At 36.8% G+C, this 24,187-nt stretch overlaps 3 protein-coding genes across 4 annotated transcripts in view; 1 reads left to right on the top strand and 2 right to left on the bottom strand.

Moving 5' to 3' along the window:
* Positions 1-9,198, bottom strand: part of LOC107655314 (probable E3 ubiquitin-protein ligase RNF144A-A) — a 39,063-nt gene extending 29,865 nt beyond the window's left edge. The window contains exon 1 of one of the 2 annotated variants that reach the window (XM_016442770.1): positions 9,096-9,198. Coding sequence is in view for 1 of the 2 variants with exons in the window: in XM_016442769.1 (XP_016298255.1) it covers positions 8,400-8,410 (11 nt within the window). In the remaining variant the exon portion in view is untranslated. Of the gene's footprint in view, positions 1-8,399; positions 8,428-9,095 lie in introns of those variants that run through there. The other variant, XM_016442769.1, reaches the window with a different exon arrangement.
* Positions 9,199-10,092: 894 nt separating this feature from the next.
* On the bottom strand, positions 10,093-14,449 carry LOC107655310 (radical S-adenosyl methionine domain-containing protein 2-like). The gene is made up of 6 exons (XM_016442767.1): positions 14,107-14,449; positions 13,734-13,895; positions 12,462-12,691; positions 11,660-11,809; positions 11,326-11,358; positions 10,093-10,964 (listed from the first exon to the last, which is right to left on the bottom strand). The coding sequence occupies exons 1-6, from the start codon at positions 14,441-14,443 to the stop codon at positions 10,800-10,802; spliced, it is 1,077 nt and encodes a 358-aa protein (XP_016298253.1). The 5' UTR covers positions 14,444-14,449; the 3' UTR covers positions 10,093-10,799.
* Positions 14,450-17,836: 3,387 nt separating this feature from the next.
* On the top strand, positions 17,837-23,946 carry LOC107655309 (UMP-CMP kinase 2, mitochondrial-like). The gene is made up of 5 exons (XM_016442766.1): positions 17,837-18,519; positions 19,942-20,056; positions 20,264-20,465; positions 21,954-22,187; positions 23,219-23,946. The coding sequence occupies exons 1-5, from the start codon at positions 17,941-17,943 to the stop codon at positions 23,397-23,399; spliced, it is 1,311 nt and encodes a 436-aa protein (XP_016298252.1). The 5' UTR covers positions 17,837-17,940; the 3' UTR covers positions 23,400-23,946.
* Positions 23,947-24,187: the final 241 nt, after the last annotated feature.

The raw sequence follows: 24,187 nt of genomic DNA, 5'->3' as shown, positions 1-24,187 counted from the left end.
TGTCAGGAGTAGCTCAAGCACAGGAAGTTCATCAGAAATTTGTTGAGCATCTGTATACTGAATCAAGTGTAGACGGCATCATTTATTACATTTTGTTTGTTTGTTTATTTTTGATGCAATACTCTGTACGCAACTGGTGCGATGAATAAGAAAAATATGATAAAAGTATTTGTCGATGACTAGAGGCAGCCATATTCAAATGTATTTGACTGTGATGTCACAAATCCCACAACATCCAAACAAGTCATTTTTGGAGCTTGGTTAAATAAACACTCATTTTGTACTAAGTAGGACATTTTAATGGTACAAAGACCTCTTATATGTCAGAAGATCAAGAAAATTTTGATTTGTGATGTCATGACCGCTTTAAGGCAAATCAGTTCACTTGGTGGCCATCTTGCAGCCATTTTCGCAAATTCACATAAAGATATTTATGACTAACACTAGTATAAGTAAAACAGACAGTCAGGATTTACACGGAAGACAAGAAACTAGTGCATAAAGCTAAAAATTTCAAGTGGCCGTGACCCTGTGCGGACAAAAACTGCTTTAAGTTCAAAGAGAAAAGCACGCACACATGTCTAACTGTTCCCTCACTGTTTGTTTGCCCTTGCCAAATGGCCCACATTTATCACCCAAAGCGATTGAGTGCTCTTTTATTTTTGGCACTGTGTTTATAAACTTTGGGATCCCAGAGGTGAAGCATTCCCAGTGAGCACACAGAGACTATTATCTTCAGCTCCCAGCAGTGAGATCAAAACTGAAATCTACAACAGGCTGCTTTACTGAGATGATACATCAAGCGATCATCCTCCACTTCATTCATCGAGGGTTGTTTTGTAGTTCAGTGACTCAGACAAGGCTACAATAACAATCTTGCATGAAAACATGGGCCAATGCCAGCCGTCAACCCTGGCATGTGTCATTTACGACACCAACAGTCTTCTCTCCAAAGACGTTTCCTTGAACGTCATGGGCTAGATTAATAGTCAGCACTTCCAAAAAATTAGTCTGAATAAGAAGGTTGTGTTTTTGAGCACTCTAGATTATCAAAGCATTTTGACTAAATCAGTTCATTTCCATCTACATTTGCAAAGATGGTATCCTATTTGGGAAAAAAAGCATAACTTGCTTTGCCCAAATCCAGCTAAAACCAGGTAGCTGGTTGAAGCTGGTCATTAGCTGGCCCAAGATGGTTCAGGTGTTTGATCAACTGGGTTACCACTCAATGAGGCTGATATTGACCTAGCAATTGGAATGAAGATGGTCAATTAGTCATGCAACGACTGTCTATTCATTTAGTGAAGTCCATATCCATACACATTGAAATGGGTATCTTGGGCAATTACCCTGCATCTTGTGCTGTTTTTTGTCCAACCACAAACCCCAAGAAAGCATCTTATCTAAACAACCCATAGCAAATACATCAGATCAAGGTCATGTGAACCCAAAACCAGTTTATACAAGCATCCCAAAGACAGATTATTAGTTTAGACAACCCACCGACTAGTCAATTTCAAAACTATGCACTTTTGTGCATCCGTACCTGCTAGACAAGGGGTGTCCAATCCTGCTCCTGTAGCGCCAACATCCTGCTGAGTGTAGCTCGAACGAGCGCCAACACTACCGCCTGGAAGTTTCTAATGAATCTGAAGACCTTGATTAGCTGGTTCAGGTGTGTTTGATTGGGTTTGGAGCTAAACTCTGCAGGACAGTGGCCCTCCAGGAGCAGGTTTAGACACCCCTTTGGTAGAAAATCTTGGTTGACCTGGTCAGAGATGGTAGACCTTGGCTCCAAAATTGGTTTCAAAACTGATTGACCAGCTACACCAACTTAACCTGGTATGACCTGGTTCCTCTAGTGGTGTGAGATGGAGAATCAAGATGTGTAGATCACAGAAATGCAGTTTCAAAATTTCAGACAAGTACTGACTTGGTAGGAAAACAGCTGAATAACGAGGAAGTGTTCTCAGATAGCCTGAAGGAATAATATCTTGGAAAGCAAAGACAATCTGATCAAAGTTACAGGAGTATGTACTGTAAAGGTCAATCCTCCAAAATAAGGAGAGGATTTCTCTAAAGATCTGAGGTCACTCTGCCTAACGTTTCCAGATGGTGGAAAACATTTTCCAGTGTGACTAAAGCATACCATTATCTCCAAGGATGAATATGGTTAAAGCAGAATTAAAACAGTGAGAAATTTAGCCTCTCTGTAGTGTGAAAACAAGGATTTGAATGAAAAAAAAGTCATCAGCTATGTCAGAATAAAACTAAATCAAAATATGAAGAGACATCTTTCTTCTCAGAAGCCTTGAAAATAAGAGGATATGACAAGCATGCTGCGGAGTACTTATTTCTATTGACACGATCAGAGACTGAGAGCCTGAGGTTATCTATGAATTCATTCTGTTGTCACTCAAGGTTCTGCTCCTCAAAAAAAAAAAAACATGCTAATTAAAAGAAGAAAATAAATCAAAGTTTAAAACCATTAAATTTAATACAAAAAAAATAACACAAAAAACATAATATGTTTGCTTTTCAACATTCAGATGCTTCTTTTCTCCATCATTAGTTGGAAAACACAGTTATGAAGTGTCGTCTATAGACAATAGTTGTGAATAAGCTCTGAATCACAGATGCTGAGGTCAGGAGGACGTGCCCAAACTTCTCTTCTTCAGCAAACACACCCTTACTGGAAAACACTCCATAAGCAAATACTGCATTGACTTGGCTTGACACTCCAGACACACAATTCTATCTCATAGTTTTGCTGAAACAGAAACGAGTATCTGAAAATAAAATAATTGTAACATTATTGTACAAAATGATAAGCAGTCACAAAATGTTCTGTGCCATAAAAACAAAACTTACAAAAATGAACTACTGTGTTTAAAAACGTATTTTTCTTTTGCAGCTCAATGGATAAGTCAGGCTTCACTAGTTTGCCAAGGCAATCAAAGTTCTACTTGAACAAGCCATGGCAGCTACCAAGCAGTTAAAAAACGGTGAGAAATTCTTCCTGTTTTAAAGTTGCTGAGAAAGGTAATTGTCAGGTGAAGTTTATTATAGGAAGTACAGTCACACTGTAAGATAAAAAGTCATAACTGTGAGATAATCTGAATTATAAGATATAAAGTAGCAATTGTGAGATATAAAATTGCAATTCAGATAAGCTGTTACATTATTAGATAAAAAGTCACCATTATGAGACATTAAGTCACAAATGTGAGATTTGAAGTGGCAAAAAAGTTGCAATTATGAGAAACACTTGCAATGTAATATAATATGAAGTTATTAGAAACTGAGAAATAATTGCAATTTTTTAATTCAATTATGGAATATGGATGTTGCAATTGTGAAATATTGTCCTAATTATATATAAAGTAGCAACTGTGAGATAAAAAAAAGACAATTTTAAGATACTTCATAAAGTCGCAATTGTGAGCTACAATGTTGCAATTCTGAGAAATAACGTTTAAATGAGAGATATTAAGTTGCAGTTGTGAGATTAAAAAATAGTAATGACTGGTGGAATTTGGTGGTTCAAAAACACTGCATCATGTATGAACATACCATTTTCTTGCTGAATTATTGCTGCATCTACCATCATTGTGGTACTGAAATTTAGACGATGTTGTGCAGTGCTACAATGTGGCAAAGCTCTGCAAGGTTTTACAGCCCTCAATGCCTGATGAGTTCACACATTGCCATCAAGCTACTAACATGCAAATGCCTCATTTTATAATCAGCCACATGTGGCAATGCTTGATGCTGCAGGACAGGGTGAGACTCCAGGTTTTGAGTGGGTACCGGGTGTGAGAAATTAATGAATAAAAAATTATACCCGTCACTCAGGTACTGAAGTTAAAAATCACATCAGGCAAGCTTGTTCACCAAAAAGCCAGCCATCATACAAAAAATGAAATGGTACTAGGCAGTTACCAATATTAATTTTAGATATTTTAGATATTAAAGGGGTCATATGATGCTTTTTTAAAGATCATTATTTTTGGTTTTGTTTGTGCGCGACAGTCGTCCGCGAGGGGCTGTCGCGCTGTTTTGAGTTTATTTTATTATTAAAGTTTTATTTAAATGTTCGCCTGTTCCCGCCTCCTTCTTCCTGTGACTACGAACTTTGTTACAGTGACCTAGATATGTGGGGGCGTGTTAGAACGAGCCGTTTTAGGGGGGTGTGGCAGAGTCTTAACTTTGATAAAGAATATCTCTTTGGTTTTGAGACTTTAGTCTTTGCAACTTCAGGGATCTTATCTATTCACGAACAGCTTGTAACACTCCAAAGAGAAAGGAAAACTTGAAATTGCATCATATGACCCCTTTAATAAAAAAAATGCAAATGTGTCTTCTTGAACTATAGCCTAGTTGTCGCACACTACTGAAAGTAAAAACTGCGGATGTTGATTCAAATTCAGTAACTAACCACTGACAGTTTCAGTGAGTTCATTCAGTGGCAAATTCATCTTGATAACAGTGACTGATCCAAACTGACAACTTGACTTGTATGAGTCTTTTGGTGTGACTCGTTTATTTTTATTTCATGAATCCCAATGTGTTCTTGGCACGCTCTCTTTGGAAATTCACTTTGTGCATAAGCAACTTTTATACACGAGGCTACTGGGACTTATCCTGCAAAATATCTGACTCAATCAGATGTGAACCCAGCCAGCTGAGGTCACCTTCTGCCATGAGCCAGCCAGTCTCCTGCCTGCATTACAGAGCTTTGCGTTAACTGCTTTCTCATCCACAGCTGGTGGGCAGCAACAATGCAGATTTTGATATCACTGATGGGAATGACGACTGACTAATAGAGAAAGCATGGTATGTTATTAAGAGACTGCATTTAGGAAATACTCAAAAATTTCATAAAAAAATCCTTACCATCTTGAGTGATAATGGCAACACAGATTGGAATCTGGAGGTATTCAGTGAAACTGATATGGAATCTTTAAGTAATTAATATATGATTGGAAAAGCTGATTGTCATTCATTATTAGTTGGTATGGCAATAACAAAATCCTGAGTTAAACTGTCTGTTGTCATACTGCCTCTCGTAATTAAATTGCAAAATGGTCCTTGTATCTCAAACTTACCTACTTCCAAATGCTTGCCATAACTTAACAGCTTTAAGTGCTCTGTAATGCATTTAGTGCATTGATATATGTGTGTGGGGGCTGAGAAGGTCAAACAAGGCCATATTATGGTTAAAAATATAGTATGCTTGACTGTGAAGCTCACCTGTAGGTTAGAACACATTAGCAAAGCTAGTAAATGTCTTCACGGATTTCCCATGAAGTTTCAAGACAAAATTGCGGTCAAAGTTCCCAAATCAGTTGGATTAAATGGGACGACCAGGAAGAGTTACTGAATAATACAGCCAGGTCAAGCTATTCAGCGTTCTTTGTTATTGAAGCGTTACATATTATTGTTTTAGGAACAGATGTTACTAACAATGCAAATCAGAGTATGTTATGGCAGCACGATTAATTGTATTTTAATCGTGATCATGACTTCTGCTTCTTTTGAGGGAAGCATAATTTTTTTATGCTTACCTCAAAAAACAAAAAAAGTTTGTTTTCTACTTACCATTCAATCCACCATTTTGATTAAACTTTCTGATAGACGAATACTGAAGGTTATATTTCAGAATGTCTATTTATGGTAAGGAAAGACAAGTGGCCTAATTTGGGAGTGTTTTTTGACTGTTGTGAGTAAAGAAATTACCTAATCTCTGTTATGGGCAGTCGTGGCCTAATGGTTAGAGAGTCGGACTTGTAACCCGAAAGGTTATTATAACCATTACTTTTACACTTTTACACTGTGTATTTCGGGTGAAACTGCATAACAGTGTCATATACAGTGCACAGGTCATTAATGTTGCGGTTTAAGTATATAAATATAAGTGCAGATAATTGTTCTACAGTCAAGGCTAAAATGCAGAACATGGAGGACAAAGAGCTGAATGTTAATGATTCAAATGCGCAGTCAAGCACATAGTCAAATCCAACTGAAGATAACACTCATCAGATAAGGACTCTCCTCTAATGTAAACAGACTGCTGTTATCCCATTTACAAACCCTCCTGTAAAGTGTATGAGCCTACAAATGTTTTAAGATTATTATAATAACAAAAGACGTACTTGGCCAAAACATTAAACATCAAACTCAAAGAGTATGATTTATGGATGGCATTGTGGATTGTCACAGAATTTTAGATGAATAAATCAAAAGTACGCAATGTTTTGTTGTAAAGAAATTAGTAGGTTATGGTTACATTTTAAAAGGCTGATAAAATTATTTTCATTATTTAATTTGATTACCACCATTTTTGACAATACATTTATATAAAATCATAAAACAATTAAAAATGAAAGAATTTGATGGAGGGGATGAAATTAAATTGATTTTAAATTAAAAATTACATCGATTAAAGTTGTATCAATTCACTCTATACACTCTAAAAAATGCTGGGTTAAATACAACCCAGTGCTGGGTAAAATAGGGACAAACCCAGCAATTGGGCTGTTTTGACCCAACGTTTGGGTTAAATATTTAACCCAACCTTCTGGGTAGTAACCCAACCCAAGTGTAGCATGCTTTTTGATGATTTAAATGAATTAAACCATTAATACCATATTCAAGAAAAATTAAAACAGAAAATGCAGAATCATAGTAACCAATCTAAATAATGATTTTGAGCCAGTATACTAAATGAATGCTGAGTGTTGAGTAAATACCAGAAGGACTGCAGTCTGATATGTAAACATGGCAGTTAGCAACATGTGGTGTGTCAAACCTTTGCAGTCACTACTTGAGAAGCCTGATGAGAGTAAAGAGTTTTTCTTTGGACACTGTCTATAACTGTTATGATAAACCCTTTTTCCAAACAGCGCAATCTACCTTGACCACAGAAAAAACATTGTGTCTTGCAATGTAAAAGCTCTGCAACTCATCTAGGATTCCAAGTTTCCCATTTTTAAATACGCATTCGCTCGGTCATTCATGTGCTTTGAACTTACGATATTTAGGACTCCATTTGAAAAGCACATAAAACACAGCTTTCAAAATTCACAATTATATGTAACGATAGACTGTATGTTAGGACAAAACGTAAATGTTAACCACAGGTCTTATTTTACTAAAACTGTAAATCAAAAACTGCTATAAAAATCCACAGGAAATTCCCAAGGGAACCCACTGCTTGAAAATTCTCTTCCAAATTGTAGAAATGCAAACTTAACTTTCTATAAGGCTGAAACCAAAGTCATAATTAACCCATTAGTCGTAACTAATCCATTAAACTATAATCTTTTAAAGGGGTCATATGATGCGATTTCAAGTTTTCCTTTCTCTTTGGAGTGTTACAAGCTGATTGTGCATAGATAAGATCCCTGAAGTTGCAAAGACTAAAGTCTCAAAACCAAAGAGATATACTTTATCAAAGTTAAGACTCTGCCACGCCCCCCTAAAACGGCTCGTTCTAACACGCCCCCACATATCTACCTCACTATGTGGAAATATTTGCATAATGCCGCCCAAATGTGCACGCAAAGAAAGAAGGCGTGGTTTCAATAACCGCAGTTACTGTTGAAGCAGCCATGTCAGGGAGATGCTGTGTGATTCTAGGCAAAAGCAAAAGCACTTTATTTGGCCTTCCGGAAGTAGATGCATTTAGGAATCTTTAAGATTACTTACAACAGAACAGCAATGCATTTTATGGACGACCGTTTCGTGAACCTAGGAGAGGAGGTAATCCTGACTTTGCTATGACAATCTGGCGCTTCTGAATCAGCTACTGTTTTGTTATTAGTTTAAGTATTTGCTATTGACTGTTCAAATGCGGAGTTTTGCGCATCGTGTGTGTGTGCGCGCGAGCGAGCGAGCGAGAGCGAGAGAGCACGAGAGAGCAAAAGAGAGAGAGCGAGAGTTTGAAAAATAATGTGTTTTTTGAACATTAAAGCATGTCAACATATTCTGTTACACCAAATACACAAAATAATGATCTTTAAAGCATCATATGACCCCTTTAACAACTAAAATGATGAGGATTTAAACTTAACCTCAGATATCAGGAACAGAATTGGTAGCCATATTTAATATGGCGGGGAAGAAAAGATATAGAAAATGAGAATTGTGATTTGAAGAAACAATGCTATTTCCCACATATTAACCATACTGTATATCTTCATTGTACTAGCATTTTTTGACCAAAACATTTTGAATATGATTAATCAGTTTGTTTTAAAAACAATATCCTCATGGTTGTACCACCTGGTAGCCTACTTTAGATCACACATGCAGTTTTGACAACCTAGTTAAGGGTTAGCAAATTCTACACAATCCCAAAAAAGCATGGAAAGTCCCTATAACTCAGAGCTACTTACTGTCTTTCCATGGAATGTTCATCCAGGGTTCATGTCAAAATTTAAGCTACTGTCGAACTATGCAACCCAATCCCGATCTTCTAGACCCCTACACAGCACCAGCTCCTGAACTAGAGCACATCCACTCATCAAACACCAGAACGGGCCATTTCATATCAATATTTGCATCGTCTGACTGGACGGGCCAAGGGTCCCATGGTCCCAAGATCCCAAAACAGAGTGTGTTGCCAACCTAGGCAGCTTTTTTTGAGCATTACACACTCGTGAAACCTTATTAGACATTATAATGCCCAAAAACGCGGTCTAGGTAGGCAGCACACTAGGTTTTGAGAGCCAGCCCATGTGAACGTGATAGTAACCTATGGTCATATTCTAATAGTAAACAGCCATCTTAGACATCAATCGGCTAAACAAATCTATACTGGAGCTGCACATCCAGGAAGAAAGTGAGTTTCGTAGTTATAGCTAAATGAAGATCATAAAGCATTGCCAAATAAAATAAAACCGAGATTTTTATGATATATTGACCTGCTGACATAGACGTTCGGCTTTAAAACGATGAACGCTGCACAAATCCTACTGCATTTCAGAAAGTCAATATAGTGTCGTATACAGCGGTTACTGTGGATAAGAAAACATTTTCGTTTAAGACCGACACATTCATCACAGCCATCTGTAATTGCACGAGCATTTTACCTTATGTCTTCATGTAGTTTTGCAGGCAGATATAAGAATCAGCTGGCCCGTCGGACGCCTTGTGAAGACGCCATTAATCTGAGTATTTCCTAGTGCTGTGCTGTACAGCGGGTCTGTACGTCTGTATATGTATGCGTCTCTGAAGCGAAGGCGCAGCACTAGCGCCCTCTGTTGGGCACAACACATAATAGTGCTCTTGAAATCAGACTTTGGGACAGCTCCAAATGATATTTTTTTTATTTTTTTTATTTTTTTTTTAGCTCCAAATGATATGATTCTGGGAGCTCTTGAGGTAACATTACCTTACGTGAGGGTGTCAGCCTAAAGTTAATTCATTTTTTTTTAAACCATCGTTTAAAACATTGATCATTTTATACCGATTTTGCTTTATCTGAAAGGATAGAATATTTTAAAGTATAACATAAAATGTATCAGATCCATTGCATTCATCAAGGACATGTTTGTTGCTAGTTACATTTTGTTAGTTGGATATTACAAAAGACCAGCAGAATGACATGTATTTAAGAAAATATATTTCTTAACAAAAAACTTTTTTTTTTCAAGAAAACATATTTTAGAATATTTCATCATAAATGGCCAGTTTTGGCATTATTTTAAAATCACCACTATTTTGACTTTGTGATGAAATAAATCTTACTATTACGATTTCCATCTTTAAAAAATAATTTTAATTATTAGTGTTTTTTTTAATAATTTAAAATATTTTTTAATGTATTTATGTATACTAGGATGTAGCCTATATGATGGGGACATAAAAATGTACTCCATACCAGGGATTACCTAAATATTACTGAGCAATGAAAGCTTAAAGACTTTAAATAAATTAAAGGTAAGGTAAACGTAGCGTTGCGTATGCCTATTTCATTTTAAAATTTGACACTTTGAGCAGTTTGAACAATTATGAGATCAGGTGTAACAAGATTGTGTCAAAAATATTTATTTTCAATAAAATATAATATGACGTTACAACATCGCTTTTTAAAAAAAATGAAAACATACTTGAGGAATCATTTTATTTTTTATAGATTCCTTTTTCAGGGTGCCTCATAATCTTCACTACATATTACAAGTGCCTCAAAGCTTTTTATTTAATAATTTGGTTACAGGAGAAAGTCTTTAGAGTTCTTTTGTAAGTTTTCCAAAGTTGCGATCTGAGGAGCTACAAACTAAAATGTCAATTCTACACTATGGCAATTAAAGCATCAAAGGTGTGCTTAAGTCTTAATTCTAATTCAAAGTGCTTTCAAAGTGCAGTTAATCAAACTGTGTAAGCTGGTAATTTATCAATAATTTCTTCCAAGATTATATTAAATCAATTACTTCTGCTAAGAATGTCAAGACAAAGACAACCATAGCACAGTCAAATTTAAAAACATACTTCAGGTTATGCAAATATTCCAGATGAAAAGCAAGCATGCCATAATACAAATCTTATAAAAATCATATATACAAAATCATATCTACATAATAATCTATATATGCAAGTATTTCAGTGCAGTAGAATCTCTTAAAAATAGTGAAAACACAGACATTTACACTCCAATGTATCCAACCAGCTTTTGGAGCTGTGTTGTAACTTCTGTAACTACACTGTACAATTGTTTATTACCATATATTTAACACTTATAAATTAAATCAGGTCTCAATGTAAACACAGAGTAAAAACAGCAACACTGAGACAGTTCACCAGTCCAGTTTCATATCAGCTTTGCTCCACACATATTTCCCCCCTCTTACGAGGAACATCTTCTCATCAAAACCACTAAACTTGATGGCTTCTTCCACACCAATATCCAGAATAGACTTTGACGGATCTTTCCTCCCCTCTCGGCAATCCAAGAAGCGCATCTGCGGCATCAGATATGGAGGATTAAAAAATCTATTTATGATGATTGCTCTTTCTGATGATGTAGCGTAGACAGCATGATTATTAATAGAGATCAGAGATTATCAAGGGAGGGAAAAGTAATTTGAAGCCTGGAATGAGGCAAATTACTGCAGGCCTTATTATATTCCTATCCATAATCCCCAAAGCTACTGATATGATGACATAATGTAATTTAAAAGAATAATTTACACTGTAATAACAGTGTAATCTAATATACCAAAAAAAAAAAAAAAATCCTTTAGACTCTAATGACAACATAAATGAATATAAAAAAAGAAGAAAACTTAATGGATGCTGAGAAGAAAATATGAAACCACTTACATATTCATCAAGAATCAGGTAAGAGTCTCTCATCTGTAAAAGAAAAATAAATAAGTAAACAATTCATATCAAGTTAACAGTATATTCAAGTCCCAGGCACCCATCTAATAGAGCTAATTTTATTTAAATTCAAATCTCGTAGTGCACACTTACAAAGACTATAGAAAGGGACTTTGACACTTATAAGTCGTAAAAGCTTTGGTAATGAATTGAAACTGAAAGTTTATTGCTGTATTACTCATAAATTGAAGCCACTTTATCTTCCAAATTGTAAGCTACTTTGAAACTCTGATCTGAATTGAGCGAATGTATGTGCTCTGTGCCTCAAAATGACCTTTTGATTAGACTCTGGAACCAGACACTTAACACTCTGGTGGCGGTCCAGGAAGTCTTGGAATTGCTGATCACTAATGATGAATTTCTCTGCCTCGCGGAGGCTGTTCTCCCCTGCGTTTTCACCTTCAATTAGCAGACACTGGAAGACCTGTGTGTACATTGCAATACAGCCTTAAACACATGGTCAGCAGCCTGGTTAAAATGATAGAGTCTGTGGTAAAGGAAGTAACTGTATACCTTCCAGCGCACTGGGCTCAGAACATTGATCTGCTCGGTCATATCTTCATCCACATTGTAGGTATTGATAACTGAGTTGATTTTGAAAGCCACCTTATACTCCCGGCACCAGTTCTGAACTTTATATAGTTTGTCCAGGTGACTCTTCTTGCCCTGACCTCGACCTATGACTTTATTGGTGTCCTCGTTAAAACTGTCACAAGATACTGCCAGGATGTCCAAGTAGTCACCTATAAAATACAGATACAAATAAAAATTGAGCATTTTTGTCCATATGCAAATATATTTGATATAACAATGTATTTTTCTGTAATGTATTAAACAGTTTATATATTCTGTTTAGTTAATATACAGTTTAAAATTTGTGGTCTGTGAGATTTTTTTCTGAAAGAAATCTCTTATGCTCACCAAGACTGCAATTATTTGGCTGTTCTCCCCTGCGTTTTCACCTTCAATTAGCAGACACTGGAAGACCTGTGTGTACATTGCAATACAGCCTTAAACACATGGTCAGCAGCCTGGTTAAAATGATAGAGTCTGTGGTAAAGGAAGTAACTGTATACCTTCCAGCGCACTGGGCTCAGAACATTGATCTGCTCGGTCATATCTTCATCCACATTGTAGGTATTGATAACTGAGTTGATTTTGAAAGCCACCTTATACTCCCGGCACCAGTTCTGAACTTTATATAGTTTGTCCAGGTGACTCTTCTTGCCCTGACCTCGACCTATGACTTTATTGGTGTCCTCGTTAAAACTGTCACAAGATACTGCCAGGATGTCCAAGTAGTCACCTATAAAATACAGATACAAATAAAAATTGAGCATTTTTGTCCATATGCAAATATATTTGATATAACAATGTATTTTTCTGTAATGTATTAAACAGTTTATATATTCTGTTTAGTTAATATACAGTTTAAAATTTGTGGTCTGTGAGATTTTTTTCTGAAAGAAATCTCTTATGCTCCCCAAGACTGCAATTATTTATTTGATCCAAAAAAAAAAAAAAAAATTATTTCAATTTAAAATAACTGTTTTATATTTTAAAATGTTATTATTACCTGTGATGACAAAGCTGAATTTTCAGCTGTCATTAATCCAGTCTTCAGTGTCACATGATATGTGATATGTAACATGCTGAATTGGTGCTTTTCTTATTATTAATGTTGAAAATAATTGATAGGTGTTTTTTTGTAACATTATAAATGTCTTTTACTTTCACGTTTGATCAACTGTTAGAAATTAAGTATTAATTTCATTTAAAAAAATCTTACAGACCCCAAACTTTTGAACGGTAGTGTATAACGGTGCAAATTTTAATTTCATTTAATTTTTAGGTAGGCCATACTTCACAACTATGTTACTTATCGTACACTCTGTTAGTTAAATCACCTTTTTTTGTCATACTATATGTGACAGGTTTGGTGATTCTCATGTGCAGCAATTAAAATAATTATTAATAGTTAGATCAAATCACTTCAAATTCGATATTACTGTATGTCACTGCATGCAATGACCTGAAAAAAAATGTAGTGCATAGTGACAAAAAGGCATTCATAAAAGTGCAGTGGTGGATTCCTGCTAGTGTTTTGGAAAACAAAAAAGCTCACACTAATAAACATTTGACAGTGCAATATTATCTAATTTCACGTTAGCAAAACTGAACCTTCTTAATATTCAGATACTAAGTGGGGCTTGATATACGTAGGCCTTTCGTGGAGCTGTGTAAACGTTGATAGAGGGTTTTCTTGTATATACAGAATGTGTAACGGTAAGGCCAAAGTGTTTAAAAGCAATCTTCGCTGCCCTCTGCTGGTCATGAATGGTTCTCACCGTATTTCTGGAACCAGGTTTCTGTGATCAGACTGCCATTGCTAACGATACTGACGCTTGGCAGCTGCAGCTCCTGTTTGCAGTATCGCACCAACTCTCCCAGAAAATGACCTCTCTCGTGAATGAAGGGCTCTCCACCCGAAAAGTTTACTTTTTCCATTCCTAAAACATACAATCGATAATATTAACAAAGTTTGAGAATAAAAATGACAGTAAGCTTTGACAAAAATGTTACCATTTGTAATGTAATCTTATTTTGTATAAATTGTATGCATCCTTATTATTAGAAAGTAAGTAGCCTAATAAAATAAATAAATAAACCTAATAAATCTAGTGTACCTATCGTACACTTTTGTCAGTTAAATGTAGATACCTGCTTCTTTCAGAAGTCGTAAGCCTCGCTTTGCCTCTTCAATAGGCAGGACGAACGAGGTCTTCGCAGTGTGGAAGCAAAATCCGCATTTGTAATTGCACTGCCGGGTAAAGTGGTAGTTTACGCTGCTTGGAGTAGTCAGCTGAGTGCTGGATCCCTCTTTCTGCTCTTTGGGGCGAGTCTTCGGTCGACTGATCCTTCCGACAAGTGTTTGTTGCACTTGCGTGCCAGAGTCCCGCAAAATCCACCCCAACAGGGCTGCTAAGAAGCTGTGGACGTTCTTGAAACAAAATTGCATTAACATTGCTGCAAAACCAACTTGGTTTGATGTCAACATGGTGACGGTGTGTAGAAACTGACGCCCAGAGAGCTCATACCTCCCTTTATAGGGCAGTCGCAAGTTGCTTTTCTGATCAGTTTCTTTTCTTGCTTGGGAGACTGGAAAACGAAAGATAAACACTGCCAGCTGAGACGAACATAGGCTAGGCGTGGTGTCAGTCAGTCATCAGGATGAACTGTAACTGGATCGGTCTGTTTTTCTCTTTAAAACACAGGGCAATTAAGATTTCAACTTATCGTCATTCTCCTATTAATAATTGATATTTAGATCTTGTCCTAACATTTCAACATTAATCGTTAACAACAACAACAACAGACTATACTAGGCTACTGCACTAATAGCCTAATAGGTCTATTCATTAAGCGTTTATTTTATTTATTTATTTTGGTGAAATGATTGCTAAACTGGGACCTATAACTAACGAAACGAAACCTAAGAAGAATTCAAATTCTGCTCCTGTCGCAACGGTTACTATGGCTACCGAATATGACAACAATGTCCTCACCGCACAGTTATTAATTTTAATGAGCATTTTATTTATTTATTTATTTAGTCATTTAGCAGACACTTTTATCCAAAGCGACTTACAAATGAGGCCAATAAAAGCAGTAAAAACTAACAAAAGAGCAACAATATATAAGTGCAAATGACAAGTCTCGGTTAGCCTAACACAGTAGGCTACACGTAGCAAGGTGTATATATATCTCTATATATATCTCTCTCTCTCTCTCTATATATATATATATACACATATACATACATACACATATAATACATATACACACATACACATACACACATACATACATACAAATTATAGCATTAATAAGCAAATATGAATGAGTTTGGAAAAACCTGCTTGAAACCAACCAATCTTGCTGGCCTGGTTCCAGCTAGCATATACAGGAAATTGCAATTTACACTGAACACTTAGCCTACTGTTCATTTATAGCCTAGGCCTATTATTATTTGCTTATGTAATTTGATTGTTGAAAATAAACTGCAATAAAGTATATCCTAATTTCATCTTATCGTCATTCTTGTTAACGTTTGTATTGGGTGTGCCCTCACACTGCTCATGTCATGTGACCTGTCTTCCAAAAAGTGACATATGCAAATAAAGGCAGTTCCGGTTAATCAGAATACCGAGTAGTGAGCATGTTTTCCCCTCCATATAATTAAATATAATTTGCCGGTTATTATACGCAAAATGGCTGTGCCAACAGGTTATGGGCCCAGGAGAGAAGCGGGTAACCGATGGAATAGACTGTATTTCGACGGAGATGAAAAGAACTACGAACTTTGGGAAACAAAATTACTAGGCCACATGCGTTTACTAGGACTGAAAGACACGGTGCTATCAGAGCCCCCAGCGCGTGGAGATGAAGATGAAGATGATGCCAATAAAAACGAGGAAGCATATGCTGAACTTATTCAGTACCTAGATGACAAAAGTCTGTCTCTTGTCATGAGAGATGCCGCGGACGACAGTAGGAAAGCTCTACGGATTTTGAGGGCCTACTACGCTGGTAGTGGAAAGCCGCGAATAATAAGCCTGTACGCAGAGTTAACCTCGCTGCAAAAAAACGGCGAATGAAAGTGTAACTGACTATATTATTCGAGCAGAAACCGCAATCACAGCACTAAGAAATGCCGAAGAGATGCTTGGTGATGGACTTTTAATTGCGATGATATTGAAAGGTTTACCGGACTCATTTAAACCATTCGCCGTACATATTACACAAAGTGATGCAGACATAACATTTGCAGAGGTCAAAACCAAATTGAGGAATTTTGAAAGTACCGAAAACTTCCACAACAGCACCAGTGAAGATAACGTGATGAGAGCGAGTGCCTCGACCCCGGAATGGAAGGAGAGAGAACGGGTCGCATGTTCGGAGATTACGTCCTACAACTGTGGCCAAAAAGGTCATAAAGCTCGTACATGCCCGACCCCAAATCGGAAAAGACAGTGGTGTAGTTACTGCAAAAGGTTAAACATGTAATGAGGTACTTGAAAGGTACAATTGATAATGAACTATGTTACAAGAAAAGTGATGAAAAACTTAAACTTGTGGCATACAGTGATGCTGACTGGGCATCAGATCTAGATGACAGAAGGAGTACAACAGGCTACTGTTTTAGTCTTACTCAAGATGGTCCTCTGATCTCTTGGAAGTCAAAGAAACAGTCCACAGTTGCTTTATCCACATGTGAAGCCGAGTATATGGCACTGGCTGTAACCGCACAAGAAAGCATGTATCTTGTACAGTTGTTGAACAGTATGGAAAATGACTGTCTGTATATGCCTGTACAAATATTTGAAGATAACCAAGGTGCCATTGCTCTATCAAAGAACCCAGTGTGTCGTCAAAGATGCAAGCATGTTGATATACGATATCATTTCATTCGATCAGCACTCAGTGATGGCAAAGTGGCAGTTGAGTATTGTCCCACAGAAGAAATGGTGGCTGATGTCATGACTAAACCAGTGACAAAGTTTAAACTAGAAAATTTCAAAAGTTTAATGTTTGGTATGTAAATCTAACACAAGGGAGATGCAAGACTGTATTCATATGTTATGTTGTTATAATGATATAGAGTATTGTACAGTATGAGAGCAAGGGGGGTGTTAACGTTTGTATTGGGTGTGCCCTCACACTGCTCATGTCATGTGACCTGTCTTCCAAAAAGGGACATATGCAAATAAAGGCAGTTCCGGTTAATCAGAATACCGAGTAGTGAGCATGTTTTCCCCTCCATATAATTAAATATAATTTGCCGGTTATTATACGCAAAATGGCTGTGCCAGCAATTCTCCTATTAATAATTGATATTTAGAGCTTGTCCTAACATTTCAACATTATTCGTTAACAACAACAACAGCCTATACTACTGCACTAATAGCCTAATAGGCATATTCATTAAGCGTTTATTTTATTTATTTATTTATTTTGGTGAAATGATTGCTAAACTGGGACCTTTAAGAACAATAACTAACGAAACGAAACCTAAGAAGAATTCAAATTCTGCTCCTGTCGCAACGGTTACTATGGCTACCGAATATGACAACAATGTCCTCAACGCACAGTTATTCATTTTAATGAGCATTAATAAGCAAATATGAATGAGTTTGGAAAAACCTGCTTGAAACCAACCAATCTTGCTGGTCTGGTTCCAGCTAGCATATACAGGAAATTGCAATTTACACTGAACACTTACTGTTCATTTATAGCCTATTCTTATTTGCTTATGTAATTTGATTGTTGAAAAGAAACTGCAATAAAGTGTATCCTAATTTAATTATTAACACGCAGTTTATTTCACCGTTGCACTGTTGTTATCTTGCTTGACAGACTCAGCTGGGCATTACGTAAGCAGTTGCCTACTTTCGTTTTCGGGTCTAGTTTCGTTTCTCAGTAAGCGCTGTCCTCCAGATCAGCAAGAATGATATTTCTCTGTATATGCTGCGGTAATATCAAACACGGTTCATAATGCTAAAGAGAGCAATGTTTCGCTGGGGACAGCTGTGTTCGCGTGTGTTCGCGGTGGAGTTTGACTTACGCACTGAACCTCTTTATTTCACGCTGAGCTCAAACACACAAGTGCTTCCTCATACTCATCAGCAGCTTTTTGGAGATGAAGGGAAACTCTTCTCGCTACATGTCCACTGTGACAACAGAACTGAGAAAGCGCGAACGCACGCCGAAATAAAACACAAGCTGTCCGTCACTCTGTCGCGCGATTGCGATGTTTTCGAAGCGTCTTCTTTCATTCCGGACGTCAAAAATAGCGTCGTTAAGGGATTTTTTATAAGAGACAAATCCACTACAACCCTTTCAGAGGACATGCTAAAGACGTTGCAGCAGAGTAAATCAGTGTGTGTGTTTTCATACAAGCGCGAGGGTCAGTACTGCTGGCAGGAGCTGTGGTCACCTGTCAATCAAGTGGAGGAGTCAGTGAGGCAGTACATCACACCTGCAGCAGCAGCAGAGCATCACCCATCCACACTGAACATCAGGAACTCTGATGTCTTCTACTGCATGAAGGAAGCCTATGAGGTTCTTCAGGAGGTACATTAGGATTTTAAAGCATTATATTTATTTTTACTTACTGTTTATTTTCATATACAGTTTACAAAACTTTTTGAATTTGAAGATCAGGGTGCTGAAACCACGCCCACCTAGCTCGACGGTGGTGACAGCAGCGGCAATCCACCTGTCACTCAAGTGGCCACGCTCTTAATAATGCAGAACTTTAAGGCTTAATATGATTTAAACAGATGAGTTATAAAAAAAATTCACTCCCCTCACAGTTGTCATGAAGGGCAAAATTAGCTATATAGACCAAAAACACTTTTTGTACCAGGCTGTAAACATATTTTTTCTGCTGTAAAGTTGGGCATTTTAACATGGGGAGTCTATGGGACTGACTCCCTTTTGGAGTCGATGAATTGCAGTTTTAGTCACTTCCTTGTTGGTTTCACGAGTGAGACCAGAAGGTTGCCGCTTGGTCAGTACTAAATAAAAAATAACATACATTTTGTATGATCCCTCGTATTATGGTAAAATAATTAACATTTTGCAGATTCTGCAAGGTGTATGTAAACTTTTGACCTCAATCTTTCAAAGTTAAAATTTATTCAGCAAGAATGCATTAAATTAAAGGGGTCATGTGACGTTGCTAAAAAATAACATTATTTTGTGTATTTGGTGTAATGAAATGTGTTTATGTGGTTTAAGGTTAAAAAAACACATTATTTTCCACATACTGTACATTATTGTTTCTCCTCTATGCCCCGCCTTTCTGAAACACCTTGATTTTTACAAAGCTCATCGGTCTGAAAAGCGAGGTGTGCTCTGATTGGCCAGCTATCCAGTGCATTGTGATTGGCCGAATACCTCAAGTGTGTGACGGAAATGTTACGCCCCTTAACATACTGTGATGCCGTGTCCCGGAGCGACGAGACAAAACCAATAAAACCCATTACAAACGAGGCATTTGTTGCATCCAGTGGGGACATAATTACTGATTATAATGACTTATACTGTCTTTTTACGTGTTGCGTTGCATCGTGCCGCGTAAACATAAAACCATGTCTGCATTTGTGATCGGAGAAATGACAAACAACAAGTGCTACTCTACACTGATCAAAACTTGTGTTTGAATCATCAGTGGCAAATCCTTTAAATATGAAAACGAACTTACAGCTTACAGACTGTGAGTCAGTATTATTTGTCAGCATCATAGACCGTATAGGGTCAGCATGCGCGCCGAAGGGGAAACAGGGGAACTGAATTCACCGGAACACCGGCATTGTAGGCTACTCTCCCAGGAAACAGTCCTCATCCTCTGTAAAATGCACTGCACACATCTGAATATTTGGTTTGAACTGTTGTGGAACAGTGTTGTAATTATAAAGAATATCTCTTTGGGTTTGAGACTTTAGTCTTTGCAATATAAAAAAAATCAATACATCTTTCTGCCCATTCCAGTGCACTGATATTATCCCTGAGTCAAAGGAAGTGCTGAAGCTTGTAGACGAACAGTTGGAGACAAGCAGGGGTGATGGATTTCCTGTCGTTGTGATCGAGGGACTGGATGCCACAGGTTAACACTGAGCCTTTGACAAATACTTTGTTCAGCTAATTAATAAGTATGCAGTCAAACACAATATTTTTCACCAAGCAGAAAGTAATGTCACATACAAATTCATAGTTGGCAATACGATAAAAACCATGCACAAACAAATAGTTAGCACTATAAAATTCTGTTGACTTCTCTCCATGTGTTCCCCTGATTTCCCCGTGTACCCAGGTAAAACTACTCTCACAGAGGCCTTGCGGGAGTCTCTGAATGCTACTCTGCTGAAATCTCCTCCCCAGTGCCTGGCTCCTTTCAGACAGCGCTTTGACTCAGAACCACCCCTCATCCGCAGGGCCTTTTATGCTCTGGGGAACTACATCACTGCTGCCCACATCGGGAAAGAGTCCTTGAGGGCTCCTGTCATATTGGACAGGTAGAGATGTGTGCGCCACAAATATACTCACATGATTCAGCTGCTGTTTGGGCAGCACTGTGGAACGTATGGAATGTAGCAAATATCTGTTTTAAAGCTGGATTTGTGGAAATTGAGGCTCAGTCAAACGTAAATGTTTATTCGAGGCTATTTTGAATTTAAAACTATCAGATATAAATTATGTTTGTAAACAGAGCAGTATTTATATGGCACAAAAACAATGAGGATATTGATTAGGGAATCAGCATCAAATTAAACAGATGAATTTACGCAAACGAGTAAAACTTAAATGGAACCACATTTCTATATCTAAGTTTAAAATATGGTGCATAAACAAAATAAAAATGTAAAATACTTTCACTCTCAGAAAAAAGGTACAAACTAAAGTTAAACTAAGGTACAAAAGCTAAAGCACTAATATGTACACTTCTGGTACCAGTACTTTTAAAGTAGAAGTATGTAGCTTTACTAATATGTACTTTTTAGCTTTTGTACCTTAGAGTACTGCCCCAGTGACAGTTTTGTATATATTTTTTTTCTGAAAGTGTTGCAACATTTATGCACAGTACAGGGAAATGAATCGTGGAATAATTTTTATTACTATTATTTTTTTGATCATTTAAATTAACCGTCTTAAATGGATACTCCACCCAGAAAATTCTCTCATCATTTACTCACCCTCATGCCATCCCAGATGTACATGTATATGAATTTCTTTCTTCTGTGAATCACAAATAAAGATTTTTTAGAAAAATAATCCATTTCATGGATTCTTGGAACTCATGAACACATGTGTGACAGTTGGCCAGAAGCAATGGTTTATAATTAAAAAATGTTAAAATATTAGTATTTTTCTTGCAAACACATGTCTTTTTACTTCAGAAGCTAATGATTTATCCACTAGAGTCATATGGATTACCGGCGGGTTTGCTTTGTGTGGTTTTTGAAACATCAAATTTTTAGGTCATGTTCACTTTATGGACTTGCGCAGATGGATTATTTTTCTAAAAACCTTTCATTGTGTTCATCTGAAGAAAGAAAGCCGGTAACACTTTAGAATAAGGAACACATATTCAGTATTAAATAAGAGTTTTCCCTCAATAAACTCCCAATTTGCTGCTTATTAATAGTTAGTAAGAATGCAGAATAAGGCAATAATATGCGCTTTATAAGTACTAATAAACAGCTAATATGCTAGTAATATGCATGCTAATAAGCAACTAGTTAATAGTGAGAATTGGTCCTTAAAATAAAGTTTTACCAGAAAGTAAAACCTGGGAAGTGGGGCGAGTAAATGTGAGATTTTTTTTGGGGGGGTGGGGGGGGCGGGGGTCACTTTAACTTTAACAAACTGGTTCACTAGAATTGTTTCACATCAGATTTCTTAACGCACAAATTTTACTGTTAGTAGAAAAAGTTAGTAGAAGGGTTTCTACATTTAGTTAGCACGATTATATATAGATTTTCTTTATTTATTGTCTCTGTTAGGTACTGGCACAGCACAGCAGCGTATGCCATTGCCACAGCAGTTGGTGGAAGAGTTGAAAACCTCCCAAAGCCAGGCTCAGAGCTCTACCAGTGGCCAGAAGACCTGCTCAAACCAAACCTGGTGCTGCTCCTCACTGTCAGTCCAGAAGAAAGACTGAGAAGACTCAGGGGCAGAGGACAGGACAAGACTGTTGAGGAGGCTGAACTAGAGATCAATCAGCTCTTCCGACTTAAGTAGGTCAACTTGTTAAATGTGAGGGTGTTTTTAAGGAACATCCCAACACACCTGCTTACTGTATGTAATAACCCTATAATATTATCAGATGTTGTTTTACATCTCTAGACTAGTTGTGCACCAGCTGGCCTAAATACTCCAAAGTAAACTTCAATAGCTATTTCTAGAGGATTTTCAGGTAATGACGCCATTTGTGACAGAAAATGTGGTGTGTCTTAAATGAAACTTTACTAGGGGGAAAAGTAATAACTTAATATGAAACATTATTAATAATTAATAATGGAATTTCTCTTTGAAACATATTTGAAACATATTTTGTGCCAACCCCATTCACAATGTTTTGGGGTTGAATATAAAGGGGGATAAAGACTTTTTTAATCATATGGTCAAAGAGTTTATGGTGTCACCCCTTCAAATATGATATCAGATTCATAAAATAATTATAATTTTGCAGGGTAACAGGTTTGAACAGAAAGTGTAGGAACAATGGTAAATTTTGCATTTTAATTTAAGTAATAGCAATATTTTTGGTAGTATTTGTTTTTAAAATTGTATACACTACCGTTCAAAATTTGGAGTCAGGAAGATTTAAAAAAAAAAAAAAACTTTTATTCGGCAAGGATGCATTAAAGACTTTCACATTTCTATTTCAAATAAATATAATATTAATATATATCCTAATATATATAATGTTACTAGTTTTACTGTATTTTTGACCAAATAAATGCAGCCGTGATGAGTTTAAGAGACAAAAAACTTACCAACCCCAAACATTTGAAAGGTAGTGTGTACTCTATTAAAATGAAAAATTGTTCGTCAGATGAAAACAAATATTTGTAAATATTAAATATTAAGTAAAAAAGAGTGATTTATTTTTACTTTTGCATTACAAGAACACATATAAAACACAAATGTGTCTATTTCCTGAGGAAGATCCCTGTAGTAGCCAAGTTTTCTATTGTGTTTCAACGCCATTAGGTATATTCATAAAGACAATGAGCATTTGTGACAAATTGCTCTTTGTTTTCAGAGTGGAGGAAGCTTACAAGAGAATCCAGAATCCTGCCTGCATCATTGTGGATGCAAGCCCCTCTCCACAAAAAGTGCTGCAACAAGTGCTGCATTTAATTAGGAACAAAATGTCACTTGTAAACAACCAGCTCCCTACGCAACAAGACAAGAAGCCATGCAATCCCTCCATACACCACTAGATGGTAGTGTAGTGTCACGATTCCAGCCCCAATCAACTAAAGCCAATGTAAGAGCCCCAGTCAGCTGAGCCTGCTGATTGAAAGGGAGGCTAACTGCCAGCATGTCTGGACATGTCACAACATATTCCCCTTCCCACAGAGCTTTAGTGATGACATGAGAGGGAAAGTTATTGCGGGTGCCGTGGCTGGAAGTGAGCTCTCATACGCAGGGTCACAGCATCCACTTTCCTCACTCTGACTTATTCCCAGTGAAACACAGGAACTCAGCTAAAGAGGTTTGAGAATTCATCAATCACTTCAATTAGATTTAAACACAAGAACTCATTGTTGGTCAGCTCAGTGTTCACTCCTTTAGGAGATGGAATCAAGGGACCTTATGGAGATATTAAAAGCAATAGATCTGATACAGGTTTTGATTTGTTGCTGTTGCTTTTGGACACAGAATCTGATCATTAATTAAGCGTTATATGCTAGGACAAAAATGTACACTATAACTCAGTTTTCAGTTCCAGATTCCTTAAAGTCTGTTTATTGTATAAAATAATCAGCCAAGAATAAATTGTAATCTAATACAAATCTTTGAAAAATGTTTCTCAGGTTTCACGTTATTTTAAACAAACAGTTCACTTACAATGAAAATACTTTCATGAAGGGAACACACTTGTCGAGTGTGAAAAAAGCCAAAAAAAGTAGTCCATGCTATATTACAAGTCAAACAATATTATTTGTGTGAACAGACTGATTTACTATTATTTTATTATTTATTTTTAATTGTTGCTATTTATTTA

The sequence above is a fragment of the Sinocyclocheilus anshuiensis genome, unplaced genomic scaffold, assembly GCF_001515605.1.
Source record: "Sinocyclocheilus anshuiensis isolate Anshui unplaced genomic scaffold, SAMN03320099.WGS_v1.1 scaffold1096, whole genome shotgun sequence".
NCBI classification, from domain to species: Eukaryota; Metazoa; Chordata; class Actinopteri; order Cypriniformes; family Cyprinidae; genus Sinocyclocheilus; species Sinocyclocheilus anshuiensis.
The sequence above is the reverse complement of the archived record's forward strand: the minus strand, read 5'-3'. Positions and strand labels throughout refer to the sequence as shown.